At 46.0% G+C, this 20,591-nt stretch overlaps 1 protein-coding gene across 1 annotated transcript; it reads right to left on the bottom strand.

Moving 5' to 3' along the window:
- Positions 1-452: 452 nt before the first annotated feature.
- Positions 453-20,529, bottom strand: bnipl (BCL2 interacting protein like). The gene is made up of 10 exons (XM_084944661.1): positions 20,214-20,529; positions 18,296-18,376; positions 17,986-18,029; positions 10,194-10,436; positions 9,926-10,120; positions 9,595-9,697; positions 9,383-9,514; positions 8,229-8,315; positions 7,038-7,136; positions 453-3,383 (listed from the first exon to the last, which is right to left on the bottom strand). Exons 1-10 carry the CDS (start codon positions 20,255-20,257, stop codon positions 3,359-3,361), a joined length of 1,053 nt encoding a protein of 350 aa, XP_084800787.1. The 5' UTR covers positions 20,258-20,529; the 3' UTR covers positions 453-3,358.
- Between the last annotated feature and the right edge of the window lie 62 nt (positions 20,530-20,591).

The raw sequence follows: 20,591 nt of genomic DNA, 5'->3' as shown, positions 1-20,591 counted from the left end.
AATAAGATACTGAACCTGACGTTAACACCGGAGCACCAAAAACTGCCTCCTGAGAATGGATCCAACCAAAAACGGCGTCACCCTCAGCATATTGTTTTCATGTGTACTGAAGTGACTATCTTTGGCCCAGAAGTAACATCCAATCAAAATCCTCAAATTTTACTCATTAAAGCTCAGCCCTCACAGACAGTTTGTTATGATAACCTGTCGGTCACAGAGGCCGCGCCCCTATTTACAGTGGCTTGCAAAAGTATTTGGCCCCCTTGAACTCTCCCACATTTTGTCACATTACAGCCACAAACATGAATCAATGTTATTGGACTTCCACGTGAAAGACCAACACAAAGTGGTGCACACGTGAGAAGTGGAACGAGAATCATACATGATTCCAAACATTTTTTACAAATAAATAACTGCAAAGTGGGGTGTGCGTAATTATTCAGCCCCCTTTGGTCTGAGTGCAGTCAGTTGCCCATAGACAGCCTGATGAGTGCTAATGACTAAATAGAGCACCTGTGTGTAATCTAATGTCAGTACAAATACAGCTGCTCTGTGACGGCCTCAGAGGTTGTCTAAGAGAATATTGGGAGCAACAACACCATGAAGTCCAAAGAACACACCAGACAGGTCAGGGATAAAGTTATTGAGAAATTTAAAGCAGGCTTAGGCTACAAAAAGATTTCCCAAGCCTTGAACATCCCACGGAGCACTGTTCAAGCCATCATTCAGAAATGGAAGGAGTACGGCACAACTGTAAACCTACCAAGACAAGGCCGTCCACCTAAACTCACAGGCCGAACAAGGAGAGCGCTGATCAGAAATGCAGCCAAGAGGCCCATGGTGACTCTGGACGAGCTGCAGAGATCTACAGCTCAGGTGGGGGAATCTGTCCATAGGACAACTATTAGTGGTGCACTGCACAAAGTTGGCCTTTATGGAAGAGTGGCAAGAAGAAAGCCATTGTTAACAGAAAACCATAAGAAGTCGTTTGCAGTTTGCCACAAGCCATGTGGGGGGCACAGCAAACATGTGGAAGAAGCTGCTCTGGTCAGATGAGACCAACATGGAACTTTTTGGCCAAAATGCAAAACGCTATGTGTGGAAAACTAACACTGCACATCACTCTGAACACACCATCCCCACTGTCAGATATGGTGGTGGCAGCATCATGCTCTGGGGGGGCTTCTCTTCAGCAGGGACAGGGAAGCTGGTCAGAGTTGATGGGAAGATGGATGGAGCCAAATACAGGGCAGTCTTGGAAGAAAACCTCTTGGAGTCTGCAAAAGACTTGAGACTGGGGCAGAGGTTCATCTTCCAGCAGGACAACGACCCTAAACATAAAGCCAGGGCAACAATGGAATGGTTTAAAACAAAACATATCCATGTGTTAGAATGGCCCAGTCAAAGTCCAGATCTAAATCCAATCGAGAATCTGTGGCAAGATCTGAAAACTGCTGTTCACAAACGCTGTCCAGCTAATCTGACTGAGCTGGAGCTGTTTTGCAAAGAAGAATGGGCAAAGATTTCAGTCTGTAGATGTGCAAAGCTGGTAGAGACAGACCCTAAAAGACTGGCAGCTGTAACTGCAGCAAAAGGTGGTTCTACAAAGTATTGACTCAGGGGGCTGAATAATTATGCACACCCCACTTTGCAGTTATTTATTTGTAGAAGATGTTTGGAATCATGTATGATTTTCGTTCCACTTCTCATGTGTGCACCACTTTGTGTTGGTCTTTCACGTGGAATTACAATAAAACTGATTCATGTTTGTGGCTGTAATGTGACAAAATGTGGAAAAGTTCAAGGGGGCCGAATACTTTTGCAATCCACTGTATGCAAACAGTTGAGTTCTGGTGCAGGTGAAACAGCCCACACTGCTTACATAACAGGACACTGGAGTAAACTCGACCATCTCACACTTCTGTTTAATCAGTTTTCTGTTTGATGTTTATTCAGCTGTGTGAGAACTATAACTTTAATCTCAGCCAAACCGATTTACTCACAAACAAATCAAACACTGAAAAAAGCCAAACAATAACATTTATAAGTATCTAATTGACTTCTATATCATGTTTGACCTGAGCAGCCAAAGACCACGGTGGGGTTGAAAACGATGTATAATATGTAATATTAAAAGTAGCTGCTGCCATTGTTGGAAACTGGAATATGAATATGAATTCTGCGATAATATGGGCCACAAAGGATACACCCGACCCATCCTTCAAATCTGGGAAAAGGGGAACGCATTTGGAGCAGCTTTTGAATTTGGACAGCCTTCATTGCGTCGCTGTGACGTAATCGGCCTACAAATGCGGCCCATGAACTTGGACACCCCTAATGTCATAGTATTTCCAATACTGACACCTTTATGAAAGCAGCAGTGTGCCACTGTGATTTTCACTTTTCACAATAATGATTTAACACAACACCTTTGAGCTTTTATTTTGAAATTGTGCGTTTTGGAAAGCTGAACGTAGAGCACTTGGAGACGAGCACAGGCTGTAAAAAACAGACGAGAGTGATCACGGAAAGGTTTGGACGTGTGAGAGAAAAGACGTAAATCACAGTCACAGCAGGGCGCTCTGACACAGTTCAGTGGGCTGAACTCACGTTGGTGTTGATACTGTTGATGTTTGGATTGAGCTGTTCCCTGCAGGCCATTCAGAAAGAAGAATACAGGTCACCTGACAAACATTTCAGCCAGTAAGCACTCGCGTTTACACTGTGAGGAAAATAAATAATTCTGTGAACTCAAAACTAAAAAGAAAAACTAAATAATCGTCCTGTCCACAGCTGTCAACATTACCTCGTCAAGCCTAAGAGCCCGCTGCTGACCCTGAAACGGCGGTGAGGCCGCAAACCGTGAGGCAGCGTCACGCATTTTCAGGTAGACGGGACCTCACGAAACAAACAGGACGAGTCAGGCTGCTTGATCCATGCTTTATTACAGGAAGTGAAACACAGTCAGCAACTTTCCGCAGTGAAGCTCCACTCACGTGTTTCACCTGGACATGAAAACCAAAACAGATTCAATCACCTGGATTACAGAGCCCGATTAGCCCCACCCCCCACACGTCCATAGATCTGAGGATCAGACAGAAACGTGACGGTGTCAGGTGTCTCGCTCTCACCGCCGTCTTAAATACGCCAATAAATAAACAGTAAGTTAGCGTTTGTTCAAGTTTAGAGGAAAGAAGCAGCAGAGTTCCCGTTAGCATGTTCGTCCTCTCCGAGTCGGAACGCCACCAGCACACAGACGTACAGCAGTCTGCTCATATGTACACGTCACAGGTCAAAGGTCAGCAGGCTTCCTGACCCTGTGGCCTCCTGGGTCCCTCCGGTGTGACGTGTGAGAGGGTCATCTGTTCAGCTTCTCATCAAACCTGCAGAGAGACAGGAAGTGGATTCATGAACCGCGCCAACATCAGCAGGCCTTAGCGTCTCTGTGAGCGTCTTCGTCTTCTCTCCGTCTTCCTCACGCCACAGATCACGTGACATTTCTGCAATCGTTTCTCAATAAAAGGCTCAATGCAAACTGATGGAGGGCTTTTAATTTGGAAATGATACAGGAAGTATGACTCAGCAAAATAGGAGTTAGTCAAACAGAAGGAATAAGAAAAGGCTGTTATCACCAGCTGTTAAGGTGAATAGGGGTCAAAGGTCAGTATGGGTTAGGTCTAAAACATACAGAAGTAGCAGCTAACCCAGCTGCCACTGTTAGCCTTTTTGTGAGGTGTTATAAGCGTTTTCTTGCATTTTGTATTTAATCTGTGTGTTCAATCGATCATCAAAGTTATATTAGAGCCAGATTGGAGTTACAATGGAGTCCGAGTCAGAGTGGAGTCAGAGTCAGAGTGGAGTCAGAGCAGAGTCAGAGTGGAGTCAGAGCAGAGTCAGAGCGGAGTCAGAGTGGAGTCAGAGCAGAGTCAGAGCGGAGTCAGAGTGGAGTCAGAGCAGAGTCAGAGTGGAGTCAGAGCGGAGTCAGAGCGGAGTCAGAGCAGAGTCAGAGTCAGAGCGGAGTCAGAGCGGAGTCAGAGTGGAGTCAGAGCGGAGTCAGAGCAGAGTCAGAGTCAGAGTGGAGTCAGAGCAGAGTCAGAGCGGAGTCAGAGTGGAGTCAGAGCAGAGTCAGAGTCAGAGTGGAGTCAGAGCAGAGTCAGTGTCAGAGTGGAGTCAGAGCAGAGTCAGTGTCAGAGTGGAGTCAGAGCAGAGTCAGTGTCAGAGTGGAGTCAGAGCAGAGTCAGAGTGGAGTCAAAGTGGAGTCAGAGTCAGAGTGGAGTCAGAGCAGAGTCAGAGTGGAGTCAAAGTGGAGTCAGAGTCAGAGCGGAGTCAGAGCAGAGTCAGAGTCAGAGTGGAGTCAGAGCGGAGTCAGAGTGGAGTCAGAGTGGAGTCAGAGCAGAGTCAGAGTCAGAGTGGAGTCAGAGCAGAGTCAGTGTCAGAGTGGAGTCAGAGCAGAGTCAGAGTGGAGTCAAAGTGGAGTCAGAGTCAGAGTGGAGTCAGAGCCAGAGTGGAGTCAGAGTCAGAGTGGAGTCAGAGTCAGAGTGGAGTCAGAGCAGAGTCAGAGTCAGAGCAGAGTCAGAGTGGAGTCAGAGCAGAGTCAGAGCAGAGTCAGAGCAGAGTCAGAGTCGGAGTCAGAGTGGAGTCAGAGTCAGAGTCGGAGTCAGAGTGGAGTCAGAGCAGAGTCAGAGTGGAGTCAGAGCAGAGTCAGAGCGGAGTCAGAGCGGAGTCAGAGTGGAGTCAGAGTCAGAGCAGAGTCAGAGTCGGAGTCAGAGTCAGAGTCAGAGTCAGAGTGGAGTCAGAGCAGAGTCAGAGTCAGAGTCAGAGTGGAGTCAGAGCAGAGTCGAGTCAGAGTGGAGTCGGAGTCAGAGCCAGAGTCGAGTCAGAGCAGAGTCAGAGTCGAGTCAGAGTGGAGTCAGAGTCAGAGTCAGAGTGGAGTCAGAGCAGAGTCAGACTGGAGTCAGAGCAGAGTCAGAGTGGAGTCAGAGTGGAGTAAGAGTCAGAGTCAGACTGGAGTCAGAGTGGAGTCAGAGCAGAGTCAGAGTGAAGTCAGAGCAGAGTCAGGGCGGAGCCAGAGCAGAGCCAGAGTGGAGTCAGAGTGGAGTCAGAGTGGAGTCAGAGTCAGACTGGAGTCAGAGTGGAGTCAGAGCAGAGCCAGAGTGGAGTCAGAGTGGAGTCAGAGCAGAGTCAGAGTGGAGTCAGAGCAGAGTCAGTGTCAGAGTGGAGTCAGAGCAGAGTCAGAGTGGAGTCAAAGTGGAGTCAGAGTCAGAGTGGAGTCAGAGCAGAGTCAGAGTGGAGTCAAAGTGGAGTCAGAGTCAGAGCGGAGTCAGAGCAGAGTCAGAGTCAGAGTGGAGTCAGAGCAGAGTCAGAGTGGAGTCAAAGTGGAGTCAGAGTCAGAGTGGAGTCAGAGCAGAGTCAGAGTGGAGTCAAAGTGGAGTCAGAGTCAGAGCGGAGTCAGAGCAGAGTCAGAGTCAGAGTGGAGTCAGAGCGGAGTCAGAGTGGAGTCAGAGTGGAGTCAGAGCAGAGTCAGAGTCAGAGTGGAGTCAGAGCAGAGTCAGTGTCAGAGTGGAGTCAGAGCAGAGTCAGAGTGGAGTCAAAGTGGAGTCAGAGTCAGAGTGGAGTCAGAGCCAGAGTGGAGTCAGAGTCAGAGTGGAGTCAGAGTCAGAGCGGAGTCAGAGCAGAGTCAGAGTCAGAGTGGAGTCAGAGCAGAGTCAGAGTGGAGTCAAAGTGGAGTCAGAGTCAGAGTGGAGTCAGAGCAGAGTCAGAGTGGAGTCAAAGTGGAGTCAGAGTCAGAGCGGAGTCAGAGCAGAGTCAGAGTCAGAGTGGAGTCAGAGCGGAGTCAGAGTGGAGTCAGAGTGGAGTCAGAGCAGAGTCAGAGTCAGAGTGGAGTCAGAGCAGAGTCAGTGTCAGAGTGGAGTCAGAGCAGAGTCAGAGTGGAGTCAAAGTGGAGTCAGAGTCAGAGTGGAGTCAGAGCCAGAGTGGAGTCAGAGTCAGAGTGGAGTCAGAGTCAGAGTGGAGTCAGAGCAGAGTCAGAGTCAGAGCAGAGTCAGAGTCGGAGTCAGAGTGGAGTCAGAGCAGAGTCAGAGTGGAGTCAGAGCAGAGTCAGAGTCGGAGTCAGAGTGGAGTCAGAGTCAGAGTCGGAGTCAGAGTGGAGTCAGAGCAGAGTCAGAGTGGAGTCAGAGCAGAGTCAGAGCGGAGTCAGAGCGGAGTCAGAGTGGAGTCAGAGTCAGAGCAGAGTCAGAGTCGGAGTCAGAGTCAGAGTCAGAGTGGAGTCAGAGCAGAGTCAGAGTCAGAGTGGAGTCAGAGCAGAGTCGAGTCAGAGTGGAGTCGGAGTCAGAGCCAGAGTCGAGTCAGAGCAGAGTCAGAGTCGAGTCAGAGTGGAGTCAGAGTCAGAGTCAGAGTGGAGTCAGAGCAGAGTCAGACTGGAGTCAGAGCAGAGTCAGAGTGGAGTCAGAGTGGAGTAAGAGTCAGAGTCAGACTGGAGTCAGAGTGGAGTCAGAGCAGAGTCAGAGTGAAGTCAGAGCAGAGTCAGGGCGGAGCCAGAGCAGAGCCAGAGTGGAGTCAGAGTGGAGTCAGAGTGGAGTCAGAGTCAGACTGGAGTCAGAGTGGAGTCAGAGCAGAGTCAGAGCAGAGCCAGAGTGGAGTCAGAGTGGAGTCAGAGTGGAGTCAGAGTCAGACTGGAGTCAGAGTGGAGTCAGAGCAGAGTCAGAGTGGAGTCAGAGCAGAGTCAGAGCGGAGTCAGAGTGGAGTCAGAGCAGAGTGGAGTCAGAGTGGAGTCAGAGCAGAGTCAGAGTGGAGTCAGAGCAGAGTCAGAGCGGAGTCAGAGTGGAGTCAGAGCAGAGTCAGAGCAGAGTCAGAGCGGAGTCAGAGCGGAGTCAGAGTGGAGTCAGAGCAGAGCCAGAGTGGAGTCAGAGTGGAGTCAGAGCAGAGTCAGAGTGGAGTCAGAGCAGAGTCAGAGTGGAGTCAGAGCAGAGTCAGAGCGGAGTCAGAGCAGAGTCAGAGCAGAGTCAGAGCGGAGTCAGAGTGGAGTCAGAGGGCCTTACTGGCGGATGGCGTCGGGGATCTGCAGCCGGTCTGTGGGGATGAGCTCGGACAGCTGCTGCAGACTCTGAATGAAGCGGATCTTCCTGCTGAACTTATCGCTGTGGAGAACAGGGTCAAAGGTCACAGGTGAGACAGACCAACTACATCAAGCTAACACAACACATCAGGATCTGGGATAGTTTAACCTGTAAGATTTCTCTCTGAGATTTATCTGTGTAATGACCAGATCCACCACAGGAGGCCGCTCTAACCGAGGGGGAAGACTTGGGGTCCTGTTCTAAAGCTCAGGTCTGAGCTTTAGAAGGTGTTTCTGCTGCAACATCCAACATCTGCATAACATCAAACACTCTTTAAGACACTGAGATGGCGCCTTGTGCTGACCGATGTTTCCATCAGGCGGTGCAGTTCTGTGAGGTTCTGGTTTCACCAGCGTGCACCACAGACTCTTGGAAGAATTCTTCAAGATCGAAAGAATTACGAAGATTAGCGATGCGCTAATCGTCGGCAACAGACATGACAGCCTCTTAATCTTAAATGTTATGCAGACATCTGCCACCAGATGGTGCATCGTCGTTGGGAAAACCTGCTCATCTCCATCTATTATTACTTTATTACATTAATATAACAGGAGGTTCAGTAAAAACGTCCTTCAAGGAGCTGCTCTTTTCTTTCTTACTCTGAGTAACTGTCAGAGCCTGTACTTTTTCACTTAAATCCATACTTGAACTTTTACTGCAGTATTTTTTAACACTAGTATATGTACTTCATATTGATGTGGTCAAAGAACACAGCATCGTGGTCCGTAAAGCCCAACAGCGACTCTACTTCCTCCTCAAACTGAGGAGAGCGAGAGCAGAGAAAGGATCGTGGGTGCTTCTCTGCCCTCACTGCAGGACATCTCTCTCCCTGCTCTGTCCACCCCGCCCCCCCAAATACAAAACTCTGAACCACCGCCCTTCACTGACTCCCACACTCCCACTTTCCCAAAAACACTCAGACTGTGTTGGACACTGTTGTGTGTATAAGACTTTTATCTTTTATGTTGTTTAGTGTAACACTGACAGAGGCCCTGCTAGATTTCAGCTTCTTGGTACTTCACTGCCACCTTCTGGTGGTAGGAATGCACTGCAGCCAACCAGGGTCCAGAAAAACCAAATGTACATTGTGTGTGTGTGTGTGTGTGCGCTGACCTGATAAAAGGTTTGACCAGCGTGATGAGAGCTTTGATGTACCAGGCGGGATGGACGACCAGCAGCCCCTTCAGGTCCTTCTTCAGCCTGCGGAGACATGAGGACAGTGAACCCCCATGTCCTCGTTCGCTAAACACACTTCAAAGGCCACCGTGACCGTCAGCTGGTCGCGGTAACGCCGTTACGTATGACAGACGAGTTAAAGAGCTGCACGGTGCTGCTGTGGTTGTAAGCGTGCACAGCTGTGATGAGGAGGAGGAAGAAGATGACCTCCAAAGAGCTGGAAACATGGCTGAATCCCCGACATCATCTCCCGTGTCGAAACTGGTCACAACGCAACAGCAAAGGCAACGGATGATTACGTCACGACCACACAGAGCAGCGCTCCAATCAGAGCGTCTCTTACACAGCGAGTGTGATCAATCAGATTAAAGACGTCATGACGGAGTCTGACCCGCCGTCAGCACCATCACCTGCTGTCGTTGAGCCACAGCCAGCTATTAGCTTTTATTAGCAGAAGGTGACATGGCGAGAGGCGGGGGGTGTTGAACCCCCACTGCTGCCATCTTGGATTGCGGAGTTGGTGGGTTGGTTGTTTCCAAACAGGAAGTCTGACTCGAGTGGATGCTCCAAATAGGATCTCGGCGCTGCACGTCACGCAGCGTGTGAAAATCAGGTCGTGACCCTGACACTGCAAATGGATGAATAGAGGGGTCATTTTTGTTGTGGCTGTGATGGGGGCGGAGCTCTCCGTTGGCGCTCTTGCCTATGGTTAGCGTAACGCGCCTTGTTTTCACCTTAGCTCGTCTCACATTCAGAATATCCCGTCTTCCTCCTCTCACCCACACCGGTCGCGGCTGATGGCCACCCCTGAGCCTGGTTCTGCTGGAGGTTACTTCCTGTCGCCAAAGTGCCTTCTCATAGGGGGTCACGTGATTGTTAGGCGCCCCGATGCGACTGTTCGTGCTATATAAATAAAGCAAAATTGCAGGTAGTTGAACTGAAAGATCATCTCGCCGCATGGTCCACAGGTCGGAGCAGACACAGCGAGCAGTTATGAGAAGCTCTACTCGTCTACGGGGTCACAGTTACTGAAGGAACAGGAAGTAAAGAAGCTCCACCCCTCAGGGCGGTGCTGAGAGGGGATGCTGTACCTCCTGTCGATGGACGTGTAGCACTGGTGAAGCCATTTGATGGAGGGCAGCTTGTTTCTGGGAGCCATGGCGCACAGGTAGACTAGCAGGTAATTCTCTGAGACCATCAGGTCCAGCGTCCCCACAATGTACCTGCAGGGGAAGACAGGTGATAAAGGAGGCGTGGCTCACACCTGCTAGCATCTGACCACAATTTCTGGGCCCAAACTCACCTGAACAGGTTTTCCATGACATACTCGTAGTTTTCCACTGTGTTCTCCGGCAGGTAACAGGAAGTGAAGAGGATGATGGCGTTCATCCCGTCTCCAAAGTAGCCTGTCAACCAACCACAGGCAGAGCTGTCACGGTGCAATTTCAAATACAACACAGTGTTAGCTCCATGGCACCTGCAGGTGTGTTACAGGTGAGTGTGTGTGGCGCTCCTGCAGGTGTAATATCAGTGTATCATCTTATTTGCGTTACAGGTGTTTTTCAGGTGTGTGTGAGACCTGGAAGCTCCTGCAGGTGTATTACAGGTACTTTGGTGGGTGTGTGACCTCTGACCTCCATGCGACAGGACCTGCAGGTACGGCTCCAGGACGCTCATGTTGACATGGTATTCGTGTCCTGAGATGCAGAACCGCCTCCAGCGCTGCCCTCTGCTGTCCACCTGATCCAGCTCCATCAGACCTTCGGACTGCTCCATCGGATTTCTGGCCACACCCACAGCTCCACCTCTGCCCATCCGAGGAAGGTCGTCTGTGAGACAGAGGTCAGAGGTCAGCTGCTTTTCTCTCGGTCACATTACTTCCCATCTGCGTGCGCATCTCACCGTCCCACTCCAGGTCGTGCATGCTGTCCGGCAGTGTTCCTGTCTCGCTGTCCGATGGCGTCTCCAGGGCTTCCAGGTTGATGTCAAGCGACGGTGTGTCGTCTGGTGTCCCTGACAGCGCGGCTGCAGAGAAGCTGTTCCGATCGTTCGAGTCACGGCGGTTCAGCGTGAGACTCAGAGACGGTGCCACCAGACGCTTCTTAGCTCCGCCTCCACCCGATAGAGTGAGGCTGGTGACCGGAGCTAAAGAACAGAGGACAGAGTGAACACTGATTGATTTTTGGAAGATTGTTCTCATTGATTTTGATCACCTTTGATTGGTGACTTTGAGCTTCATCAGAATCAGAATACTTTACTGAGCCCTAGAGGAAATGGTGTTGGTTACAGCGCTCCAGTACCAACAGCAACAAAGACAGACAATACAAGAAGTAAACAATATTTACAATATTTACATATATATAAGTCACTTACTAACAGTGTTGGGTAAGTTACTTTAAATTAGTAACTTAGTTACATTACTAGTTACTTCCATCAAAAGTAACTGTTACTTGAAGTTACTTGTTACTTTCAAAGTAACTAGTTACTAGGGAAAGTAACTTTGGTTTTACTCAGACTTCTCTTGTTAATGCGTTGCTTCCGTAACTTTGCCAGTCTTCTAGCTTGCTTACTTGCCACAGTGCACTGTGCCACCTACCAACAGAAAGGAAAAGATAATGTGCACATTTCCACGAGAGAAATCCCGCGCCTGGACCGTCGTTGACCGCCGCCATGATTCTAGCCTGCTCGTCGTGGTGCTTTTTGATTGTACTCAGAACTCTGAAATTCTGCCTTCTGAATAGGAAGATGTAGGTAACACCAGACTGCAGATGAGCTGCATACAGGGCTGGACTGGGACAAAAAATAGTCCCGGGCTTTTTAACTAGAGACCGGCCGCCATTATAGGAAAAACCATAAAGCCTTTGAATGAAAACAAACGCTGTTGTTTGCTGTTTGCGACGTACAACACGGCGCATGAAGCGACTATCGACATGGTGAAGAGGGGATTATCGGTAGACGTTGTGAAAGACAGGGACACACTTTTGGATCAAATAAAACAGCAGACTTGGCAAACAAGTACGAAGAAGAAATGCGGAAACACGATCCTAAAGCAGGGTTTCAAGGAGCGCCTCCAGGTATTTAGGCACCAAGATGACAGTGGATAACCAGCATGTATGTGACGGAGCATCATATTAGAGGTAAACTCAAGAGTATAGAGACTTAAGATGAACTGAGAATATGAACTTTATTTTGATAAAGATGTTTTTGTTATATAATTAGATAATTCTATAAAGAGGGCATATAAAAGTACATTAAAGCCGGGTCATTTGTATGCATAGTAAGCTGGACCCTACAGACCACTGGGCTTCCGGCCTGTGTGCCGAAGAGGGCACTCTTCCACAAGTGGACAGAAGAGTTTCTCCCTCACCAATTACAGCTAATATAGCGTTTATGTTTTTGGAAGTCAACATGATTGTATGTTTTTGTTGTACAATATTTTTTTTTATAATGATTTTCTCTTTCTTTCTTTCTTTTTTTTCTTTTTTTTTTCCTCATCGGGGTGTACTTTTCGATTTTTGGCTATGTGCAGAGATTAAAATCATATAAGGTCGTACAATAATGCCTTGTAAGGTAACTAAAGTAGTGTCATTTAATGTAAATGGTTTGGGGAGTCATATTAAAAGAAGTAAAATTATGTCAAAAATAAAAAGAGAAGGAATAGAAGTTGCCTTTCTACAGGAATCTCACCTACCGAAGTTTGAGCATGAAAAACTAAAGAAATGGAAATTTAACCAGTATTCTTCTTCCTGTCCTCAGAGCTCAAAAAGGGGTGTGGTAATTTTAATTTCGAGTAGGTTAAATTTTGAATGCATTCAAGAAATCGGTGATAAGGAGGGGAGGTTTGTGTTAGTTAAGGGGTATCTAGAGGGTACACTGACTACTCTTATAAATGTATATGCTCCCCCAGGATCAGAGTTAAAATTTTTTAAACAGGTTTTTGAAATGATTGTTGTAGAGGCACAAGGTACTCTAATTTTGGGAGGAGATTGGAATGTTCGACTCAATCCGTCTTTGGACTCATCAAACCCACACGCCCCGCGATTGAATAAAATAACCAAAAATATTAAATTAATTTTAAAGGATTTAGGGCTTATAGATGTATGGAGAGAATTAAACCCCATCAAGAAGGACTATACCTTTTTTTCTCACCCACATTCATTTTATTCTAGATTGGATTATTTCTTTATGTGTCAAAAAGACTTTAACAGTGTGATCAATTGCAGGATAGGAGTGATGGATTTATCGGATCACGCCCCACTGTATCTGGAAGTAGTGCTTGGACACGAAAGAAGAGTTACATCTTGGAGATTAAATACAAGTACTCTATGTTCGTTGAAAGAGCAAATTAGCCAAGATATAATAGATTATGTAGCGGAAAATGACAATGAAGAAGTCTCTCCGAGTATTTTATGGGATGCCCTAAAAGCGGTTATACGAGGAAAACTTATAGGTTACAGTACTAACTTAAAAAAGAAGAGAAATGAGCATTTAAGAAAACTCCAGGCGCAACTACAATATCTTGAAGATGCCCATAAAATAAGCGCAGATATAAATTTGAAATTAGAAATACAAAAGAAGAAAAATGAAATTGATGAAATTTTTTCAAGTGAAATACAAAAAAATATGGCTTTTTTACAACAAAGATACTATGAGGTAGGAGGCAAATCTGCAAAATTACTGGCCTATAAATTAAAAAAACAACAATCAGAAAATATAATACATAAAATAAAGGATCCTCAAACAAATAACATTGTGTATAAATTTGAAGACATTCAGTTAGCTTTTCTAAAATTTTACAAAGAACTATACACACAACCTAGAGTGGATGTTAAAGGTATGATATCTTTCTTGGACTCACTTAGCTTACTAAGGCTGAATGAAAAACAGAATATAACCTTAATCGAGGACATATCTGAAATTGAAATTAAAAAAGCTATTTCAAAATTAAAACCTAATAAATCCCCAGGCCCGGATGGATTCCCATCAGATTGGTATAAGGAAATGAAAGAGTCATTGATCCCCTTGATGAGAACATCATTCAATTATATTTTAAAGACGGGAGTAATCCCCCCACCTTGGGATGAGGCTTCTATTTCCTTAATAGCTAAAGAAGGAAAGGACAGGCTTGATTGTGGAAATTACCGCCCTATTAGTGTTCTTAACCAGGACTATAAGATATTCACATACATCCTTGCCAAAAGAATTGAAAATATTCTTGTTCAGATAATTAGCTTGGATCAGACTGGTTTTATTAAGCAGAGACAAACGCAAGATAATGTTCGCCGAACATTACATGTTATTGATTATGTTGGAAAAAATAAAATTGAGATGGTCCTTATGAGCTTAGATGCTGAAAAGGCCTTCGATCGGGTTAATTGGGAATTTCTATATAAAGTCATGGGCAAGTTTGGATTTCATCAATCGTTTATCAGGATTATACAAGCACTATACAGGGAGTGCAGAATTATTAGGCAAATGAGTATTTTGTCCACTTCATCCTCTTCATGCATGTTGTCTTACTCCAAGCTGTATAGGCTCGAAAGCCTACTACCAATTAAGCATATTAGGTGATGTGCATCTCTGTAATGAGAAGGGGTGTGGTCTAATGACATCAACACCCTATATCAGGTGTGCATAATTATTAGGCAAATTCCTTTCCTTTGGCAAAATGGGTCAAAAGAAGGACTTGACAGGCTCAGAAAAGTCAAAAATAGTGAGATATCTTGCAGAGGGATGCAGCAGTCTCAAAATTGCAAAGCTTCTGAAGCGTGATCATCGAACAATCAAGCGTTTCATTCAAAATAGTCAACAGGGTCGCAAGAAGCATGTGGAAAAACCAAGGCGCAAAATAACTGCCCATGAACTGAGAAAAGTCAAGCGTGCAGCTGCCAAGATGCCACTTGCCACCAGTTTGGCCATATTTCAGAGCTGCAACATCACTGGAGTGCCCAAAAGCACAAGGTGTGCAATACTCAGAGACATGGCCAAGGTAAGAAAGGCTGAAAGACGACCACCACTGAACAAGACACACAAGCTGAAACGTCAAGACTGGGCCAAGAAATATCTCAAGACTGGTTTTTCTAAGGTTTTATGGACTGATGAAATGAGAGTGAGTCTTGATGGGCCAGATGGATGGGCCCGTGGCTGGATTGGTAAAGGGCAGAGAGCTCCAGTCCGACTCAGACGCCAGCAAGGTGGAGGTGGAGTACTGGTTTGGGCTGGTATCATCAAAGATGAGCTTGTGGGGCCTTTTCGGGTTGAGGATGGAGTCAAGCTCAACTCCCAGTCCTACTGCCAGTTTCTGGAAGACACCTTCTTCAAGCAGTGGTACAGGAAGAAGTCTGCATCCTTCAAGAAAAACATGATTTTCATGCAGGACAATGCTCCATCACACGCGTCCAAGTACTCCACAGCGTGGCTGGCAAGAAAGGGTATAAAAGAAGAAAAACTAATGACATGGCCTCCTTGTTCACCTGATCTGAACCCCATTGAGAACCTGTGGTCCATCATCAAATGTGAGATTTACAAGGAGGGAAAACAGTACACCTCTCTGAACAGTGTCTGGGAGGCTGTGGTTGCTGCTGCACGCAATGTTGATGGTGAACAGATCAAAACACTGACAGAATCCATGGATGGCAGGCTTTTGAGTGTCCTTGCAAAGAAAGGTGGCTATATTGGTCGCTGATTTGTTTTTGTTTTGTTTTTGAATGTCAGAAATGTATATTTGTGAATGTGGAGATGTTATATTGGTTTCACTGGTAAAAATAAATAATTGACATGGGTATATATTTGTTTTTTGTTAAGTTGCCTAATAATTATGCACAGTAATAGTCACCTGCACAAACAGATATCCCCCTAAAATAGCTAAAACTAAAAACAAACTAAAAACTACTTCCAAAAACATTCAGCTTTGATATTAATGAGTTTTTTGGGTTCATTGAGAACATGGTTGTTGTTCAATAATAAAATTATTCCTCAAAAATACAACTTGCCTAATAATTCTGCACTCCCTGTATAAATCACCAAGGGCAAGAATTAAAGTTAACGGGGCGCTTTCTAATGTTTTTAATTTACAGAGAGGGACACGTCAGGGTTGCCCTTTAAGTCCCTCACTCTTTGCTCTTTTCATAGAGGCCCTGAGTCAAAGTGTTATACAAAGCAATAATATTACTGGAGTCAAGATCATGGGTCGAGAGCATAAGATTTCCTTGTTTGCTGATGATATTTTGATTTACTTGACAAATCCAAACATTACTTTCCCCAAGCTGTTGTCACTTCTGGAGACCTTTAGCTCAATATCAGGTTATAAACTAAATATATCGAAGACTCAGATATTAACTTTTAATTATAAGCCAAATCAGGAAATTAAGTCTAAAGTCAATTTGAACTGGGAGTCGGAGCAGATGAAGTATCTTGGAGTAAATATTTTACATTTTTAGTATGCAACTTCCCTTTAATTGGGATGAACTTTTGTTTGGATATCTATACTCAGTGAATGTAGATAAAATGTCCAAGCTGTTGTATGGTATTCTGAGTCTGGCTGCCCGTAAGACTATTACCAAGAAATGGCTTAGTGTGAAAATTCCATCACTAAATGACTGGCATGAGATTGTTTATGGGATGTTTAAAATGGAAAGAATTACCTTCATTAATAGACTCCAATATGACATATTTAGTGATATTTGGGTTAAATGGAAACATTACATTTTGTCAAGGAGACCCGATCTTGTTTGAATCTCTGTAATTATGTATGCCATATCTCTGAATTGTTATGTGTATATATGTATATGTCAGTATGTATGAGGGTATAGGCGAATACATATGTATGTAGGTATGTGTATGTATGTCTAAGGATATGGGTGTGTGTGTGTATATATACACACTAGATGGTACACCCGTTTGTTTATTTTTGATTATTTGTTTATTTTGGTTTATTTGTGTTCATATAGGTTGCTTATTAAAAAATAAAATATAAAAAGAAAGAAAGAAAACAAACGCTGTTGTGACAGTGATGTACACTGTTGGTATATATGCATCAATCTATCAATCGTTTGTTGTAAGATTCAGATAATTATTTATTAAAGCTAGACATTTTTAAATGAGAATATGAAAGAAAAGTATTTCTTTGTGCCCCCCTCTCCCTGTTAATGCCCTACCTGCCCCCCTGGCAACACTTTGCTAGACCCGCCCCTGCACAGTTACCAGCTGTCAGCTACTTAGAAAAGGATCCTGGTGTTATTTGTCTCTCAGAAACGGTTCATAACTTCAACTCATCCATGTCACCTAAAAGGTAAACCTGTTTCTCCATCACCTGTTCAGCTCTGATGATCCAGTAAGGACATCTCCTGGTTTCATCTTCATGTTTCCCTCTCACCACATATCCAAACCGACATCATGACCAGCAGCTTTACAGCTGTGGCTCCAGCAAACATCAGCTGATACTAGAAAGTAATATTAAATAAATCCTAACAACAGCTGATCAAGCTTAAACGTGCTGCTGTTGTTTAGAGCGACATCCGCTGGTTTCCTCTTTCTGGCGCAAAGTGGGCAATAAACAAACAAGAGAGAAAAGCCGATCAGCTGATCATTGATCAGTTTCATGATTGAAGTAGAAACAGGAGAGGGAGGGGGGGGGGTGAGAGGAGAAGAGGCAGCTGTGCAGCAAAGACAGAATAACTCCAGCTTTGTGTCTTTTTCATTGTGGCTGAAGTCCGGGACAAACTGTTCCTTTTCACTTCAATACGAAACGCGTGATATTTTCTCTGAATACGAGACGATTCTGTTTTTTACAGGACGGTTGGCAACTCTACTAACTAACCTTATGAACAAAATAAAGTTCAACATCAGTAACATCATAGCACCCACCCAGCTGTATATAAACTCTGTCATGCTAGCCAGCACGCAGTACGAAAAAGTCAGCACAATGAAAATAAACTCCACTCAAACTTGGTTTATATCTGACCCAGATGGACTGCAGGTCATAACTTCTTACCTGAAGTTCAGTTCACCTGACACTCGGACCGGCGGCCGCCTCGGGTCTCTGCTCCTGCCTCCCCTTTCCTTCATCCACCTGCTGGCCTCCACCACTTGCTAATGTTATTGAATCTGTGGAAGCTCCGCGATGCCACCACACGAAGTAACGAGTAACGAGCCTATCTAAATCCCAGTAACGAGTAACGCGTTCCTGGTTTTGGCATAATAACTAGTTACCGTGCTCGTTACCACAATAATAACGTAGTTACTGTAACGCGTTACTTAATAACGCGTTAGTCCCAACACTGCTTACTAATAAATATCTGAATAAGAAAGAAGAGCATGAGCAAAAAGGGTGTAGCAATAGCAGTATACAGTGTGTTGGGTGGATGAGTTGTACAGGGAGATGGCCACAGGCAGGAATGCATTCCTGGGTCGTTCAGTGGTGCTTTTTGGTAATCTCAGTCTATGACTGAGCGTGCTCCTGTGGGAGGAATTATCCAACACTGTCTTTATCCTGGACAACATATGCCTCTCCATCACAACCTTAAGAGAGTCCAGCTACATCCCCACAACATTGCTGGCCTTGCAGATCAGTTCATTGAGTCTGTTAGCATCAGCAACCCTCAATCTGCTCCCCCAGCATGCAACAGCGTAGAGGATAGCACTGGCCACAACAGACTCGTAGCTTCAACTTTAGCTTACAAAAATTGGTTTTCACCTGATTCTCCTGCTGGACTTTCTGTGTCATCCTCTGGAAGTGGTCTGAAGCAGCAAGTCCAGCAACGCCAGCCAGGTAACACCAGGTAAACATGTGAAACAAAGAGGTGAGAAGATATTCACCACACACATTAGCTTTAGTTTGCATTTATTCACAGCTATTAGCTTCTGTTAGCACATATTAGCATTAGCCTTTATTAAGCTACATTCGCCTCTTACCATATGTTACTATTAGCCTCTGTTAGCACAAATTAACATCCTCCATAAGGATCTATTTATCTTTATTAGCCTCTGTTAGCATGACCTCTGACCTGGGGAAGCCATCATCCTGCCACTCCTCCCTCAGCTCCATGTCCTGGATGTTGGCGGGGCTTGAGGGCCCTGGAGCAGACCTGGAAGAGCAAAGAAAAACCGAAACTGGGACCCAATTCAGATTCTCGTCTCTGATTGGCTGATTGTTCTTCTGCAGGTATTTTGACGTTTTTTTTTGTGGTTCTATTATTTAAAGTTAAATAAAGATCAATAAATAAGTTTGTTTGATCGGACATTCATGACTCACTCACACACACACACACACCTCCTGTGACGTTCGTTTGGAGGTTTGTAAACTATTCATAGCTCCAGGGTTTCCGTCCAATCACAGATCTGACCTGCAGGCAGTTAAGCCACCTGGTGATTAAAATCAGATCAAACCCGTCTGACTGCTCTGACTATCTCACACACACCTGAACGGGTGAACAAGGGAGGGGCTTCATTGTTCCTCTGTTTGCTGTGAAGCTGACACACCTGCTCTCCAGCTACAGTAACTGAACAGGTGTGTGCAGTGGGTGGTCCTCTGCAGGTGAGGAGTGTTTTCACTGCGGTACCTTCAGGGTCAGCTCGGAAAAATATCAGAACTCTGATGAGCCTCCACAAAAACAAAGAGGAGAGATGAAGGAGTCTGTAAAGCTTCCTCGGAGTCACTCCTGGTGAGGAACAGCTGTGGATGGATTTGCCCTGAAAGTTCAGATGAAATCCTGGTAAAGATTAAAACTCTTCACAAAGGATCTCAGCCAATCAGAGGGCTCCTCAGGTGAGAACATATGAGGAGAAGGAGGAGGAGTTTAAGACGATGAAGACTGATGTTTGCAGATTGTATAATCTGCTCAATTCTTTGTCTCCAGCCTTAAAGATTCGTAAAGTGTTGGCGGCTGCCCCCTGGTGGTGCATGCAGATACTGCAGGTGAACTGCAGGGGGTGGAGCCAATCATTATTACATCATCACCTTTGATTCTGAGCTCGTCCCAGCAGATGGCGCTCTTGGCTCAGGCTGTTGATTTACAGCCAGATTTTCTAAAAAAAGCCAAAATGGTGTGTGAGCGCAGTCCTCAGGTGTGTCATCAGACGCACCTCCGTGGGCAGTAAGGTTAGGCCAGGAACATAAGATGCTTTGTTTCGGCGCAGGTTATTAAACTGCGTGTTGTGAACGTTAAATATTCTCCCCTAATGTCCTCGGCTCTGCGTGTGTTACAACGGCCTCACCTGCGCAGGTGAAGCTGCGGGTGCAGAGTGCGAGGCGTGAACCTCAGAGCGATGTTCAGTCCATTTCTTCATCAGCTCAAACACAGTTCAGATTACTGGCAGTTTGTTTGGTGACGTTCACTCAGCACCTGCTCTACAGATCAGCTGTTTGCAGGAGCATGATGGGAAATCGCAAAAACTCAACGTGTGACACAAACTAGCGCATGACACGCAGGCGTGACCAGACGCCTCACCTGCAGAGCTTCACGGACTGAGTTAGGAGCTCAGAGAATGTTTTCAGGGACTCGGGAGGATCAGAGGCCTCCTCTGGTCTTTGACTCTGAGCTCAGATCCAGGAAAAGGCGTCAGCTTCCTGTCCGAGGACCAGAACCCGATCAGGACCCGACCAGGAGCCAATCAGAAACTGTAGACTAATCAGTGAAGTCATCAGCAAGGAAGAGATCGGCGATGAGGCTCAGGACCTGGACCGGGAGACCCCATAGCAAGCAGGAAGTCAACTGACATCACTTCCTGCTGATCAAAACAGCCCAGATCATCAGGCAGTGAACATATCACAGAGACCCCTTCACTGACCGTCAGGAAGAATGAGCGTCAGCAGCAGAAGCAGTTTGAATTGAACTTCCTCTTTTTACTGAGCAGGAAATGCGCACACACACGCACAAATACACACACACACACTTACACAGCGTTTGAGCTGTAAATATTTACCTGTCCTCACCGTGCCCGTCTGTGTGCTCAGTGGGGGAGCTCATGATGTCACTCTGATGTCACGGCGTGCTCTGACCAGCGTGTAGGACCCACTGGATGTCTGAGTGTGGTGTCCTCCTTCCTCTCCTCTCCCTCGCACAGAGGGAGTTCCCACTCTGACTCTATGGGGCTCGCTCGCTCGCTCTCTCTCTGCTTGACAGGTTTGTCTGCATTTCACCGCAGAGCCGCCACCTGATTGGCCACGCTCACCTGCTCCTTGCACACAGGTGAGGTGGCAGATCAGCTTCAGCCTGCTTCATTAAAAATCCACCAATCAGATGCTGAAGCTATTTAAAGCAGGAGGAAGTGCAGAGTGTCCGCAGGGTCCTAGTGCCAGTG

This window comes from Perissodus microlepis, chromosome 11 (assembly GCF_051167445.1).
Source record: "Perissodus microlepis isolate ML-2025 ecotype Zambia chromosome 11, ASM5116744v1, whole genome shotgun sequence".
NCBI classification, from domain to species: Eukaryota; Metazoa; Chordata; class Actinopteri; order Cichliformes; family Cichlidae; genus Perissodus; species Perissodus microlepis.
Note: the sequence above shows the minus strand (reverse complement) of the source record. Positions and strands in the feature narration are given on the sequence as shown.